This window comes from Ahaetulla prasina, chromosome 4, assembly GCF_028640845.1.
Source record: "Ahaetulla prasina isolate Xishuangbanna chromosome 4, ASM2864084v1, whole genome shotgun sequence".
In the NCBI taxonomy this organism is placed as follows: Eukaryota; Metazoa; Chordata; class Lepidosauria; order Squamata; family Colubridae; genus Ahaetulla; species Ahaetulla prasina.
In genome coordinates this window covers 121,638,961-121,654,730 of record NC_080542.1, presented here as the reverse complement: position 1 = coordinate 121,654,730, position 15,770 = coordinate 121,638,961, and the positions used below count along the sequence as shown (strand labels likewise).

Sequence of the window (15,770 nt, the reverse complement as noted above, 5' to 3'; positions counted from 1 at the left end):
TGATAAGGACATCATTTTTTGGTGTTAATTCTATCAGGTGCTGCAGGGATTCATAGAACAGGTCAGTTTCATCCTCTTCAGCACCAGTGGTTGGGGCATGGACTTGAACTACTGTGATATTGAATGGTTTGCCTTGGATTCGAACTGAGATCATTCTGTCATTTTGGGGATTGTATCCCAGTATTGCTTTTCCTACTCTTTTATTGATTATGAAGGCTATTCCATTTCTTCTGAGGGATTCTTGCCCACAGTAGTATACCTGATGGTCATCTGAATTAAATTCACCCATTCCTGTCCACTTTAGTTCGCTGATTCCTAAGATGTCGATGTTCAGTCTTGTCATCTCTTGTTTGACCACATCCAGCTTGCCTTGATTCATGGATCTCCGAGGGGCTGAGGGAGATGAAACGCCGGAGAAGACGCCTAGAGAGCACCTGGAGGTCCAGTCGCTCCGAAGCTGATTGGACACTAGTTAGGACCTATTCTAGGACCTACCTAGTGGCAATGAGGGAAGTGAGGCGCTCCTACGCCTCCACCCTCATTGCGTCGGCAGATAACCGCCCGGCCGCCCTGTTTCGGGTGACCCGCTCTCTCCTACATCAGGAGGTGCAGGATGACCCTTTGCAGGGACGAGCCGAGGAGTTTAGTGGTTATCTATACGATAAAATCGCTCAGCTGAGGGATGGTCTGGACCGAATTTGGGATGATCCAAGCGAGGGAGAGGAGGCACGTCTTGTTGAGCACATTTGGGATGAGTTTGACCCTGTGGCTCCCGAGGACGTGGACAGGTTGTTGGGGAAGCTTCACGGCACGACATGTTTACTGGACCCGTGCCCTTCCTGGCTGGTACTGGCCACTCAGGCGGTGACACGAGGCTGGCTCCAGAGGATTATCAACGCTTCTTTGTTGGACGGGGTTTTCCCTGCTGCCTTGAAAGAGGCGGTGGTGAGACCCCTCCTTAAGAAGCCCTCTTTGGACCCAGCTATTTTGGGTAATTATCGTCCAGTCTCCAACCTTCGCTTTGTTGCGAAGGTTGTAGAGAGTGCCGTGGCGCGACAGCTGCCCCAACACCTGGATGAAGATGTCTATCTAGACCCGTTCCAGTCCGGCTTCCGACCCGGATACAGCACGGAGACAGCTTTGGTCGCATTGGTGGATGATCTCTGGAGGGACAGGGACAGGGACAGGGGATATTCCTCTGCCCTGGTCCTATTAGACCTCTCAGCGGCGTTCGATACCATCGATCATGGTATCCTGCTGCGCCGGTTGGGGGGATTGGGAGTGGGAGGCACCGTATATCGGTGGTTCTCCTCCTATCTCTCCGACCAGTCGCAGATGGTGTTGACAGGGGGGCAGAGGTCGACCGCGAGGGGCCTCACTTGTGGGGTCCCACAGGGGTCGATTCTCTTGCCCCTGCTGTTCAACATCTACATGAAGCCGTTGGGTGAGATCATCAGTGGTTTCGGGGTGAGATACCAGCAGTACGCTGACGACACCCAGCTGTACTTTTCCACCCCGGACCACCCCAATGAAGTTGTTGAAGTGCTGTCCCGGTGTTTGGAAGCTGTACGGGTCTGGATGGGGAGAAACAGGCTCAAGCTTAATCCCTCCAAGACGGAGTGGCTGTGGATTCCGGCACCCCGATTCAGTCAGCTGCAGCCGCGGCTGGCTGTTGGAGGCGAGTTACTGGCCCCAAAGGATAGGGTGCGCAACTTGGGTGTCCTCCTGGATGATCGGCTGTCGTTTGAAGACCATTTGACGGCCGTCTCCAGGAGGGCCTTCCACCAGGTTCGCCTGGTTCGGCAGTTGCGCCCCTTCCTTGATCGGGATGCCTTATGCACAGTCACTCATGCGCTCGTTACCTCTTGCTTGGATTACTGTAATGCTCTCTACATGGGGCTCCCCTTGAAGTGCGCTCGGAGGCTTCAGTTAGTCCAGAATGCAGCTGCGCGGGTTATAGAGGGGGCTACGCGTAGCTCCCATGTAACACCGCTCCTGCGCAGACTGCACTGGCTGCCTGTGGCCTTCCGGGTGCACTTTAAGGTGTTGGTTATGACCTTTAAAGCGCTCCATGGCTTAGGACCTGGGTACTTACGGGACCGCCTGCTGTTACCACACGCCTCCCACCAACCCGTACGCTCCCATAGAGAGGGACTTCTCAGGGTGCCGTCCGCCAAACAATGTCGGCTGGCGGCCCCCAGGGGAAGGGCCTTCTCTGTGGGGGCTCCCACACTCTGGAACGAGCTTCCCCCGGGTTTACGCCAAATACCTGACCTTCGGACATTTCGTCGCGAACTCAAGACTCATTTTTTTATCCGCGCGGGGCTGGCTTAAATTGGGATTTTAATGTTAAATTTATTAATTTTAAACGGGGTTTTCCTAGTATGGTAAATTTTAATCACTGGGCTAATTTAAATAAGTTTTTTAAATCGTATTTTAAACTTGTATATTGTATTGTCGGTTTTATTATGCCTGTACACCGCCCTGAGTCCTTCGGGAGAAGGGCGGTATAAAAATCAAATCAAATAATAATAAATAATAAAATAATGGATCTTACATTCCAGGTTCCTATGGAGAAAAAATCTTTACAGCATCGGACTTTCCTTTCACCACCAGATACATCCACAGCTGAGCGTCCTTTTGGCTTTGGCCCAATCACTTCATTCTTTCTAGTGCTACTAGTACTAGCCCTCCGCTCTTCCCCAGTAGCTTATTGGACACCTTCCGACCTGAGGGGCTCAACTTCCAGCGTCATATCTATTTTCCTTTTTGTACTGTCCATGGGGTTTTCATGGCAAAGATACTGGAGTGGGTTGCCATTTCCTTCTCCAGTGGATCACGTTTTGTCAGAACTCTCCGCTATGACCTGTCCATCTTGGGTGTCCCTGCACAGCATAGTTCATAGCTTCATTGAGCTACGCAAGCCCCTTCACCACGACAAGGCAGTAATCCATGAAAGGGATTACTGCCTTATTGTGCAATTAACTTTAATTGCGATTAACTTTAAATTGCTACATCTAAATTTAGAAGGAAGTTTTAAATTTTATTACTTTTATCTAAAAATATAAATAAAATAAAATAAAATAAAATAATAAAATATTAGTCCAGCTCTCTGAGATATGGTATGTTTCTGTAGTGTTTCACTCTAACTACACAAACACACAAAATCTCACAAAGCTATATGTGACATTTTGTGTGTGTGTGTGAGTCAGTTGTGTTGTGTAGTGTGTGTGTGTGTGTAAAGTGTAAAAGTTGTTTTTTGAGCTTTTTGTGTCTGTGTGAGGTTCCTGCTTGTTGCAGGGGCCATTTTGGGTGAAGTGCGGCTGCTTTTACATTGTGTGTGAGTCAGTTATGCTGTGTTGTGTGTGTGTAAAGTGTGAAAGTTGGTTTTTGGTACCTCTTATTGTTTTGTATATTTTGTTTATTATTTTCATTATTTATTGTTATTGGCCATGCCCACCCAGTCATCTGACCACCAAGCCATGCCCATCAATTAAGACACACCCACAGAACCGGTAGGGAAAATTTTTAAATTTCACCCCTGAGGTAGTCCCCGGGTTATGAGCATTCCCTTAGCGAATGTTCAAAGTTATGCGATAAGCACTCTGTAGCGTTTATGTACAAGTCCCTAAACAATGAATGTTGTAGCATCATGACAGTTTTCGTTCTTATGAACGATACCTTGCGAAGATCTAGAGAGCCTTTGCTTTCTTGGCCTTCGATGTGTATTCAGAGAATGGAGGCCTAAAGTAGCGCAAGATCACACTTAGATCAATAGCACAAGAACTCACTTGATTGATTTCATGTGATCTCACTTTAGGCTTCTGTTCTCTGCAAACTGTTCTTCGCCATCTTTGCCTTTGCTGCCAAGAATGGAGCCCCCAGACGGAGCGCGCATTGCACCGGAGCTCCATTTTTGCCAGGAAAGGTTTTTCCTCAAGGCCTCTGCTGAAGAGAAGTATCCCTATTATATTCTGTGGGTTCCGTAATAATTGAGGCTCCACAGATGTTCACACACAACGGTTATTTTTAACTCACAGAGATCAGCAACAACACAAGAACAGCGTGCCCGCTTTGACAGCCCTTTTATACTCGGCTGTCAAAGTGGGAGCCAATCAGAACAGAACAAGAAACCATCTCCACCAGTGCTCCGGAGTGCGGGGGGGTTTTCTCTCCCCTGCGGTTGGAAGGAGCACGAGTTATTCTGGAGAGAGGAGAACTTAAAATAAGAAGATTACCGGTTTTGTGGAGCTCTGGAGAGAAGAGGTGATGGAGAAATTTAGGAGGGAAGGTTTGAGGCCCCCCCTCCTTCTGGGGAACAGTGGTGGCGTCCAGCTTCCGCCTTCACTATGAGAATTTTGATGACATCACTTCCCTTCGGCTTCCTGGTTGACTAACTGTACTCTGGACTCGTTGCTCCTGTGAGTGCCCCCTGGTGGATCCGGAGGAAATTACAAGGATACCGTGCCTGCCTGAGGATTTTGTATTTTTTTTTCCTTAATGGCAAAAGGTCAGAGACCAACTGCTGGAGAGATGGAGAGAATTTTGGAAAAGTTATCTAATATGGACAAGAAATTGATGAAATAAGAGCAGAAATTGTGACTATCCAAAAGGATTTAAAGGATACTCAACAAGTTTCAGCAGAAAACAAGCAGAAAGTGGAAGGTTTGAGGGTGAGATGCGGGCAGTGCAGAAAAGAGAGGAGACGACAGGCAATGCTGTGCTTGGACTACAGATGGATAAAATGTCTTATTTCCTTAGGTTTCAAAATTTGGAAGAAGTGGACCAAGAAGACTTGAGAGATGTTGTGACTAAATTGTTGGGAGAATTTCTTGGGAGAGGTGTTGATTTCATGAATTGGGATGTGGATCGAGTTTATAGAGTTAATTCGCAATATGCACGCACGCATGCAGTTCCCAGAGAGGTTCATGTCAAATTTGTGAGAAGAGAGACGAGAGATGAAATTCTTAGAAAACATAGGAGTGGGGCACTGATTTACAGGGGCAGGGAGATAGCCATTCTGAGGCAGATTCCCAGACAGGTACGTGAAAAAAGAAAGAAATATTATTTTTTGTCAAGCAAATTGTACCAGAAGGAGTGGGCTTCAGATGGCTGATGCCAGAGGATTGATGATTTTCGGGAGGGCATTACGAAAAAATCAGTACAATTGCGGAGGCTACGGCCTATGTGGAGGAACACAAAGCCTTCCTGGAATCAGATGACCCAGGAATTGAAGAAGGAGGTTATAGATCATGGGGCTGAAGCGGCTGCCGCTGTTGCGGCCCTGGAGTTGGGTCAGGCTGAACCCAGAGTTCTGAGATCCAAAACTAGGAAGTGATAAAGATATTTGGGATTGTGTTGGTTTTCCTTATTCTCTTTTGTACGATATTCTGTTTATTCTTGACTCTTCTTTATTACGTATTTAAAATTTGCAAACTTAGCTACTTCGTGTCACCTGCTTGCCTTATGGCTGTTGTATGTGTTAAAAAATTTGAGTAAAATTCTTATTTTAGATAAGAAAAATGAAAATTTACCATACCTGATATGTATTTGTATAAACCTTTTTTGACTAATAAAAACTTTTTGAATAAAAAAAAAAAAAAAAAAAAAAAAAAGAAACCATCTCCACCAATAGGGGCCGCCATTGCCGGTGCAGGACATAACAATCCCATTTCCGTGCAGATGAAGTTTCCAGTCTCTGTCTAGGCAACAAGTGTTTAAGCGGCCCTGGGGTGATTGGAAATGGAGTGAATTGCTTGAAAACAGAGCTTTTCGTTGCATTTCCAATACCCTCAGGTCACTCAAACACTTTTCGTCCAGACAAAGACTGGAAATTTCTGGGGTGCATGATCTCATGTGAGTTCAGGCACCCATTCGCTTTTTCAGAGAATGGATGCCTGATGTCCCGTGAGATCAGGGTAGCCAGAAGGTTTAAGTTTTTGCGGGAAAAGTAATTGCATGCTAATGAGGGGCTTTGAGCAATGCAAGTTTGCTGCCCCAAACCCTCACTTCATGCAAATGCTTTTCTGTCTGGAGCCTGGAAGCCTTTGGAGGAGACTCACTGAGGCTGCTCGCTGCTCCAGAAGTGGCAGTTAGGCGTGGTGATCAGAGCATCCTGCTTTCTGTCTGCTCTCTCTGCTTCCCGGGAGCAGGCAAAGAAACAGAGATAGATCTTCAAAAGGTAAGTGATCCGGCACAGCAGGTTGTGGAGGAAGTAGCAATTCCAGGGAGTATGAGGTATTTCAGTGGGTCAGGGGAGGCCTTGGGTGGTCTGAAGTAGATGGCCTGTTCCATCACTAGGCCCTCCCCATGACCTTCCCCATCCCAAGATGCCTCATGTGCACTTAACAAACCTCACATTCAATTAGTGAATGTGTGGGCGAAAGGAGGGAGTGATTGCGTTCAAAGTACAAGATTCGCTTCACAAATCTTCAGTTACGAATGGAATGGGCAGACGCCATTACATTCGTAACTCAAGAACTACCTGTATTCCATGTTTACTAACTTGTACATATATGTTAATATGCTACAACATATCAGGAAGAAAAAAGCAGTATCTTCAAAACAAATTGTGAAATATTCTTGCTATGGTATTGTTTATCCTGAACTCTCCTGTGTAAAAAAACTCTATATAGAGACTTTTCAAATGAAATCAAATATTTATTATTGTTGTAGACCAGCATATCAAATGTTTTCCCCAAGATTTACTGTGAGATTATGAAAAGTCACAATTTTGCTTCCAAATATAGCCCACATTTGCAAAAAAGTAAGTTCCTAGTTGGCTGATTTATCATATTTTCCTTTCAGGTTTATAAAAATAATGTAAAATAATACAATTTTGTGAGAAATTGGGTTTTTTTTCCATAGGGAATGAGAAATCCCTATGGATTGGGAATGAGAAGTCTTTCTCTCAAGGAGCACATTTTGATTTTGGGCTGGTGGTGAATCGGGCCAGAACAAAAAAGAACCCTTTATTTTGACATTCTTGTTTTTTCATCTTTCATTTTTGTCAGAAAAAAGACATCCTATCCCTGCCTGACTAATTATTATAAGCAGTTAAAACAATTTAATTTGGATCTATTCAAAGCCACATATATCATGTATCATTTATTTAAAGTTATTTGTTTTGAGAAAGAATCTGCATTGATAACCAAATATCTTTGAGACATGACTTCATGTAAAGGTTATTTACTTCTTCTGACTGCTGGCTGACTGCAATTTGGCAGTTCAAATCTCACCAGGCTCAAGGTTGACTCAGCCTTCCATCCTTCTGAGGTTCGTAAAGGAGGACCCAAATTATTGGAAGCAATATGCTGACTCTGTAAACCACTTAGAGAGGACTGTAAAGCGGCATATAAGTCTTAAGTGCTATTGCTAATTTGCTAATTACAAGAAACTTAGCAAAAATGCAAGAAATTTGTTTTAAGGTTAGATTCCAATGCATTTTTGGTTTTGGATTGCTTACAATTATATACTTCATCTTATTTTAATAAATAACAGCAATTGTTTCTTACAATTTTCATGACATCCTTCTGCTGATGACATAACAGAAATAATATCTTTATTTTGAATTGCAGTGGGTTCTGTATTTAGCTTTTTTGTTTGCAAAACAGAGTATTCATTTGACTGGTGGAAAAGGTTGAAATGTCCTTTTTGTCTCTTCTCATCACAAATTATATCCACCAAAGAGAACACCTACCAAAATAATATTCGTTTTCTTTAGTTGACAGAAGTTATTGTTAATGAAGTTCTCAATGGAGCTGATGGAAGCAACATCAAGTGTGGTGTAATAGGAGAAATTGGCTGCTCTTGGCCTTTGACTGACAGTGAAAACAGAGTTCTTAAAGCAACAGCACATGCCCAGGCCCATCTTGGCTGTCCAGTCATCATTCATCCAGCCCGAAATGGGGATTCACCTTTCCAGATCATTAGAATTTTGCAGGAAGCTGGGGCTGACATCTCAAAAACTGTCATGTCTCATTTGGACAGGTAAATTGGCTTTCAGGAGACTGAGTTCATGTTCATTTGTTGTATATTTATTTATTTATATTTATTTTTACATCCAAAGAGTGGAATTTTAAGGAATTCATTAAATCTGGATAGCACCATGTTTTGATGTATCATTAGACAGAATGGCTTAATTTTTACTGACAATTGTAGTTATAATGCTTAGATGAATTATCCAAAAGTTAGTGACAGATTCTTTAAAAATACTCAAACTATAGTATTTATAAAAGAGCACCCAGTTCTGTTAAAATCTAGATTTTTTTTTTAAAAAAGCCTGCTTTGTAGAGTATATCATTCAGTTATATATAAGTGTCTTCTTACTCCCTGGTTGGGTACCTTAAATAGATTATATTTTTCAAGTGAAATAGACTCAAAATCTACTTTATATTATCAAGTTCTATTTATGTCAGAGAACTGTTCATATTCATAATTCAAAATATTTTATTGATGTATAGCTCTTACAGCATTGTTTAAATTTTATGAAGCTATACATACCTCTCCTAAGTGCTTGTGCTATTCTTCCAATACTTCACTGGAAAAATTGTCAGATTTTTCTACCCTTTATTTTAAACCTTTCCAGCACAGTATGATGCAAGCGGCAGTCTAGAATACACATGCATGTGTGCACAGCTTAAATTGCAGTCGAGCTACATTGCATGTGTATGTGTCCTGGCCCACTGCATTTGTGAGTTGAGCTGCACATGTGCCCCCACACATCACTCACATGGCCTGATTCCCCTCTCATGCCCAGCCAGGCTGCCAAGCACCAAAGATTGGGGACTGCTGTCCTGGTTTGTGGTATACAGTATTTTTTACATAAAACAGCTTGTCATTGCCTCCTTATGGTTGTCTAAGTATTAATCTATCTAGATGTTTTAAATTATTGCGGAATTTCATAGCAGTGTTACAGTAAATTAGATATGAAGCTGGGTGCCCTATCAATTTTTCCACGGGGATATAGAAATACAGTTTTGCAGTCATCAGTCAAGACAGACTAAGAACAAGGCAAGTTACGTTGACTTACCTCAAGTAGATTTGGTCATGGTTAAGTCTATTGATGTTGATGTTGCTGATTTATTGTAGGACTGATGAATTGAGAAGGACCATGTATTGCAGTACATGGTCCTTCTCAGAATATTAGAATAGTTAAGAATAGAATAGTTAAGTCATAGAGTTTATATTTTACAAGCAGAAAAGTTCTAAATTGTATCCACGATATTTCTGAGCAATATTTTAAAAAAATCTCACATGAATTTGGTTAATTGTCACCAGTCAGTGTTCACAAGTTCCTCTGTTTGTGAGTTGGCCCATCCTCCTGTTGGCCTTCCCTGAATCAATTGTCAAAGGCTTGAGCTTTTTTACAATATGTATATGATATTAGAAATATATCTGTAGAGTAAGTAACCTTCAATAGCTCAAGAGCTATCTGTTGGAGGACAATGTTGAATCTTTATCCTTTTCCAGAGTTTTTTATAACAATAACACCAAGCAAATCAATGTAATGTTGAAAAAGACAGTGGGCTGTACTAGATGACTCATTTTGTATTAGAACAGCAAGGTATGGCTTTTGAAAACAAAAACAATATTGCACTTAATCAAGAGTATAGCAATGAATGCCCCCTTTCTTCAACTGAGAAAAATGATCTGTATATCTGAATCTCTGTGACCTTATGTGGCCGGATGTTGGCAGCTTGACAATTATTGATTAACATTACCAACAGATGGGAGCTATTTTGAACACATAACTATAGTGAAAATATGGGATGTACCACTTCCATAATAGCACTTCCCTCCATAAAAAGGAAGAATTGGCAAACTTAGTAAGTTTTTCAGATTTGATGTACATTCTGGAGAAAAGAGCCTAAACCAGCCTATGAATTCCAAGAGAAATGGTGATATGGGCTGGAAAGGAGAATAGAATGGCATGTTCTGGTGTAGTGTTTCTTAAACTTTGTCCTTTCAGGACCCACTTTTAAAAATTATGGAGAAGCCCAAAAGATCTTTAATTTGTAGATTTTGTAGATCTCTGAGAGTGTCTTCCTGGATCTCCAGGAATCCTTGGATCACACTTTTGAAAATAAATACTATTCTAGAGGCATTGCTAACTGAAAAATAAGCATGAGTAGAGGTCACAATGCTGCAGCTTTTTCTTATAGTTCCTTACGGAAAGTAAATATGCTACTACCCTATTTTTCCATTCTGCTCATCTGTGAGCATTAGAAGAAAAATAAACTTTTTCCAGATTGCAAATACTTCTCTGTCTGATTGCCTAGAGGTGAACCTTGATTGCCTCAGGTAATCAGGCTGGTGGTTATTAACAGGCCTCATTTAAATGAATTCCCTTTTCTTTTATATGTTAACTAAAAGATTGCTGGCATAATCCTTTGATTTGTGATATAAAATAAGACAAAACTGAGTATACTCTGGTTCTTCAATATAGACATTCATCTTTATAAAAATTTCCTCACTTCAGTATCTAGAGGTGTCTCCATGAAAACCAAAAAAAGCATGGCAATTTGAAAAACTTATTAGTTACCATTTCTGATTTATGTAAACTGAAAATTACTGCAAAAAGAAATGTATTAGTTAGCATTGACAGGAGTGAGGAGCAGCGTGGTGGCCTGGTGGTAAAGATGCTCACTTCCCACTGGGAAGATTGAAAGTTCAATCCTAGACAGTGGCAGATGTTTCTCTCGGGGTGCAAAGACAAATACCTGCTGTGAATACCACATAGGCATCAGGAAGGGCATCCGGCCAGTAAATCCTCAACTCCATTCAGCCCCAACTATGCCCTGAATCAAGGGATTACAGGCTTGGAAAAAGAAAAATAAAAAAAAGGGTTAGCCGCAGTGAGATTTCTGCTGGTGGCAGTTATTTTTTAACAAGGGTTTCTTTCATCCTACCTATTCTCTTCCTTGAACTTGTTGTTGTGTCAAAACATTGCATTTTTGTAAACAGTTATTTTCAGAATAACACATTGTGATGTAATTGAAGGAAAACTAGGAATTTATAAGACATTAAGCACCAGTATTTGAAGCTGCACATATTTTTGTATGCTTTTCATGCTGTTCGATATGATTCTTTCCTGGATCTGTAGTTTATTACCACACTAACACAAATCATAGGCACAGGGACTTTTTCACATTAGTTGATTGCCTCCATATTATCATGCAGCCAGAAATACTTGATCAAATATCATGTTTGATCTATGGAATACTTTTTCTCCTTGCCTTTGGCTGAATTTAGAAAATTAATCAAACCAGTGATCAAAATATGGAGAGTGTTGCCCTTTCATTGCTACAGGTTAGCCCTATTTCAAACCGAAGGTACATATTAAAGCCCAGACTTTAATAGGGGCCGGTTTAGCTCACGCTGGTAAAAGCCTGTTATTAAGAACGCAGTAGCCTGCAATTACTGCAGGTTCGAGCCCGGCCCAAGGTTGACTCAGCCTTCCATCCTTTATAAGGTAGGTAAAATGAGGACCCAGATTGTTGGGGGGGCAATAAGTTGACTTTGTAAAAATATACAAATAAGTATATTTTGTATTATAAGTATAATACAATGAGACTATTGCCTTATACACTGTAAGCCGCCCTGAGTCTTCGGAGAAGGGCGGGGTATAAATGTAAACAACAACAACAACAACAAAAAAAAGACTAGTGTTCCTCAAAATATGGTCCAAGGATCCCTGGAGGTCCATCAAGATCCTCTCAAGAATCTGTGAAATCAAATTTATTTGCCAGTCACTGAAAAATAATACAATATTAAAATCCCATCAGACAATTTTGAAAAGTGATAGTAGCAATGAATGTGGTGTTTTTTTTAAAAAAATACAGTAAATAAATATAACCCATAAAAACAAGCTCATTTTGGGGACCTCTGTACTTTTTGATACTGGGAATGAGCACTGGGAGGAAAGAACTTTAAGAAATGTTAGCCTAGATCAGGGCTGTCAAAACTCACAGCCCATGGGCTGGATGCGTCATGCGCTGGCCATGCCCACACTCGGTTTAGTGAAGGGGAAGAGAGTTGTGATACATCATGTGATGATGTTGTGACAATGCAAGTGTGACACCCTGGCCTAGAGGAACTATTACCTGTACAATGCCCTGAGTCCTTCGGGAGAAGGGCGGTATAAAAATAAAATAAATAAAATAAATAAGTAAATAATAAATAAACTATTAGTAAATAAAACTCTATTTATAAGCTGTTTGGTGCTTGGAAACTGATCCATATTTATGACAATTGCAATGTCCCAGGGTCATGTGACTATCTTTTTTAATCTTCAGACAAGCAAAAACAATGGGGAAACCAGGTTCAATTACCAACTATATTATTAACTTAACAATTGCAGTGATTCACTTAACAACTGTGGCAAGAACAGTTGCAGTGATTCACTTAACAACTGTCTTACTTAGCAACAGCAATTTCGGGGTCAATTGTGGTTGTAATTCGAGAATTACCTGTAATTGTTATTGTACATCTTTATTATTAAGCTTGCCTATTCTATTTAATAATATAAAACAATAAAATGTCATAGGTTTTTTGGAGTGGGGGCAGTGAATATAACCAGATTTTTAAATATTCCAGATATTTATGAATTGATCATTGTTAAAAATGACCTGATGATTTTAGTTTCCTTTAAGACATATACCTCAACCCATTCCACCCAAGGTAGCTTGTTTTGATTCAGGAATTTCAAGTCCTAATGGTGACAAAGTAAAAATATTCTGAATCTAAATCTAAGTTTAAAGTAATGATATAAGACAGCAGTATATGAAGAATTATTTATTGTTTGAAGTATTTAGTTTTTTCTTATGGCATATATTGTCAAAGAATTGAAAAGATAAATACATGTTACTCTTCTGATAAACAGGATGTGTATAAAATAGCAATATTTATAAACGCGACTAGGTCAGAATCTCTACAGGTCTTTTAATTTATTTTGGATTGATTTGAGAGGGGCTTGTTAATTATAAAGCAATATGTGCTATATTTGTAGACTTATTAAATGACATAAAACATTTCAGTTGATTGTGAAACAAATTTATGGTGTACATTGGTTTTTGTGCAGGACTATATTTGATGAGAAGAAACTATTAGAGTTTGCCAAACTTGGATGCTACTTAGAATATGACCTTTTTGGAACCGAATTTATTTCCTATCATATGAATCCTGATGTTGACATGCCAAGCGACAACGAAAGAATTTTACGGTATGTATTCCAATGCCATAATACATTTAGACTGGAACTTTCGTTGATGGAAGAAATGTCATTGGTATCCAGGTTTAAAAGGCCATAAGATTAGCCCACCTGCCATTTACATCATTATGACATGTGTGCTGTCTGTTCATAAATTGTGTATAGTTACTTGAGGTGTCCTTTATAGTTAGTTCACAAAGGCCATGGTTCATTATCTCTTTCTCAACTAGGATATCCAAGGAAATTCTTTGGAGCCTAATGGGATTCCTAAACAAGCATATAGCTTAGAAAGATGACACCTTTGTCATTTCATATTTTGCTAAATTTGTGATTCAGTTCTCCACTTTAAAACATATAAAATGTGTAATTTGTTATAAATATGTTTTCAGTAGAATACATGTATTACTCTTAAGATTTTATGATCACAAATATACAGAACCTTTAGAAAATTAATGTAAACATAGGACAGAACAGATTTATGAATGACCACATGCAAAACTGATTTAAATAAAAAGTAATCTTATCAGTCCAATTCTTTCCTAGTTATGGTTCAGAGAAAAGTTAGATAGCTTTCTCCATATGAAAGTTTCTTTTCTCCTTTGGTAGACATTGTTAATCAAGGGATAAAAAGAGATTATTCTTTCTAAAGGTAGAAGATCACCTCCCCACAATCTGGAAGGAAAACAGCCATTATGGGAAATCTAGCATAAGCCCTTCCTTCTCACACATGCTGTCCTTTATATCATTTGTTTAGAAAATTGGCATCATTCACATGGGAACATTAATTCCACTTCTTGCTTAGTAATACTAGGCAGTTTCCTTCTTAGCTATATTTCTCAAACCATCCTCATCATCTACTCATAATAGGAACTTTAGTTAATATCAGTCATAAGTCATAAATCTTGGAGGAAAAGGAAACATGAGTGGCTAAGTAAATGGAATATGTAGTGTTCTCAAAAGAGTGCAGATTGTACAAGAGTTTTATATTTTCATTAGATGCTACAGTAGAAAACTCCATCTCCCTACCCAAAATATGGAGGACATTTTTATGCACTGTTCTATTCAGGTAAAATGATCCACTTTTACAATGTGCAAGAAATAAAGGTAAATAATCATAAAAAAGAAAGAAAACATAGGAGATAAAAGAGAAGAAAGTCTTAGTAAATTTACAGTGTACATAAAAACTCTACAAACTCTTAAAGTGCCAGATCTTTGAGATGTAAAAAAATCAGACTAAGACACTTCTAAAACACTTCAAAATTTGTTCTGTCTTTAATATAACATATAAGCTGTACAATTCAGTTGAAACAAACTGAAATCTTTTAGCGGGAAATAACAATAAAAACATAATAACATGGTTACATAAGTATGCCCACTGTCTTGTAAGTAGGGATGTGACTGTATTCAGAATTTACCAATCACATTCAAATTGATGTTACATAGTACTCAGTATACACTTGCTGTCAATTAAAGTAACTCTGATAAAGCCCATATAAAGTTTGAGTGTTCTAGTTGGATTTTTCTGACAGTTACGCAGTTACAGCAAAAGCCATGGTTGTCAAAGAGCTTACAAACCATCAAACCATTTTCAATAATGATATCATTATCGGTCAAGATAAGGGCACCAAAAATTTCCAAGACATTGCATATACCATGGAATATAGTGAAGACAGCCATCAACAAGTGGAGAAAATATGACACAACAGTAACATTACTAAGGACTGGATGTTCCTGCAAATTTGATGGAAAAAGAAAATTGGTCCAAGAGGCTGCCAAGTGGCCTTCAGCAACTGTAAAGGAGCTGCAAGAATTTTTAGCAAGTACTGGTTGTGTACAAGAATTTCTTCCATTCTTCATATATGTGGGCTGTGGGTTAAGGAGGCAAGATGGAAACCTTATCTTACAAAGAAAAACATTTCTTTGGAAGTGGACTACATTTTGCAAAAACCTACATCAAGTCTGATAAATTCATGTGGGAAAATGTATTATGGTGATAGTATTGGGCCATAATTCAAAAAGGTATGATTGGCACAAAAACAACACTACAAATCACCAAAAGTACACCATACCCGCAATGAAACATGGTGGCAGCAACATGCATTGTGGCTGCTTTTTGGCAGCTAGAACAAGGGTTTTAGTCAAGGTGGAGGAAATTATGAACAGTTCTAAATATCAGTTAATTTTGGCACAAAATCTTCAGGTCTCTGCTACAGTACTGAAGATGATTAGTAATTTCACCTTTCAACGTGACAGTGACCCAAAGCATACCTCCAAATCAACAGAAGAATGGATTAATCAGAAGAAGATGTAAGTTTTGGAATGGCCCAGCCAGAGCCAAGACCTGAATCCAATTGAAAATCTGTGGGGTAACCTAAAGAGAACTGTGCACAGGAGATGCCCTCACAATCTGACAGATTTGGACTTCTTTTTGCAAGAAAGAATGGGCAAAGATTCCCAAGGGAAGATGTGCCATGCCGATAGGCTCCTATCCCAAAAGATTGAATGCTGATTTAAAATCAAAAAGTACTTTGCCAAAGTATTAGTTTAAGGGTGTGCACAC

The 15,770-nt window shown here is 39.8% G+C and overlaps 1 protein-coding gene across 5 annotated transcripts in view; it reads left to right on the top strand.

Annotated features, from left to right (window-relative positions):
- Positions 1–15,770, top strand: part of PTER (phosphotriesterase related) — a 61,638-nt gene that overhangs the window by 35,173 nt on the left and 10,695 nt on the right. For 4 of the 5 annotated variants that reach the window (XM_058180913.1, XM_058180909.1, XM_058180910.1 and 1 more), the window contains 2 exons: positions 7,724–7,989; positions 13,082–13,222. In XM_058180913.1, the coding sequence (XP_058036896.1) occupies positions 7,724–7,989; positions 13,082–13,222 (407 nt within the window). Of the gene's footprint in view, positions 1–2,564; positions 3,108–7,723; positions 7,990–13,081; positions 13,223–15,770 lie in introns of those variants that run through there. The other variant, XM_058180911.1, reaches the window with a different exon arrangement.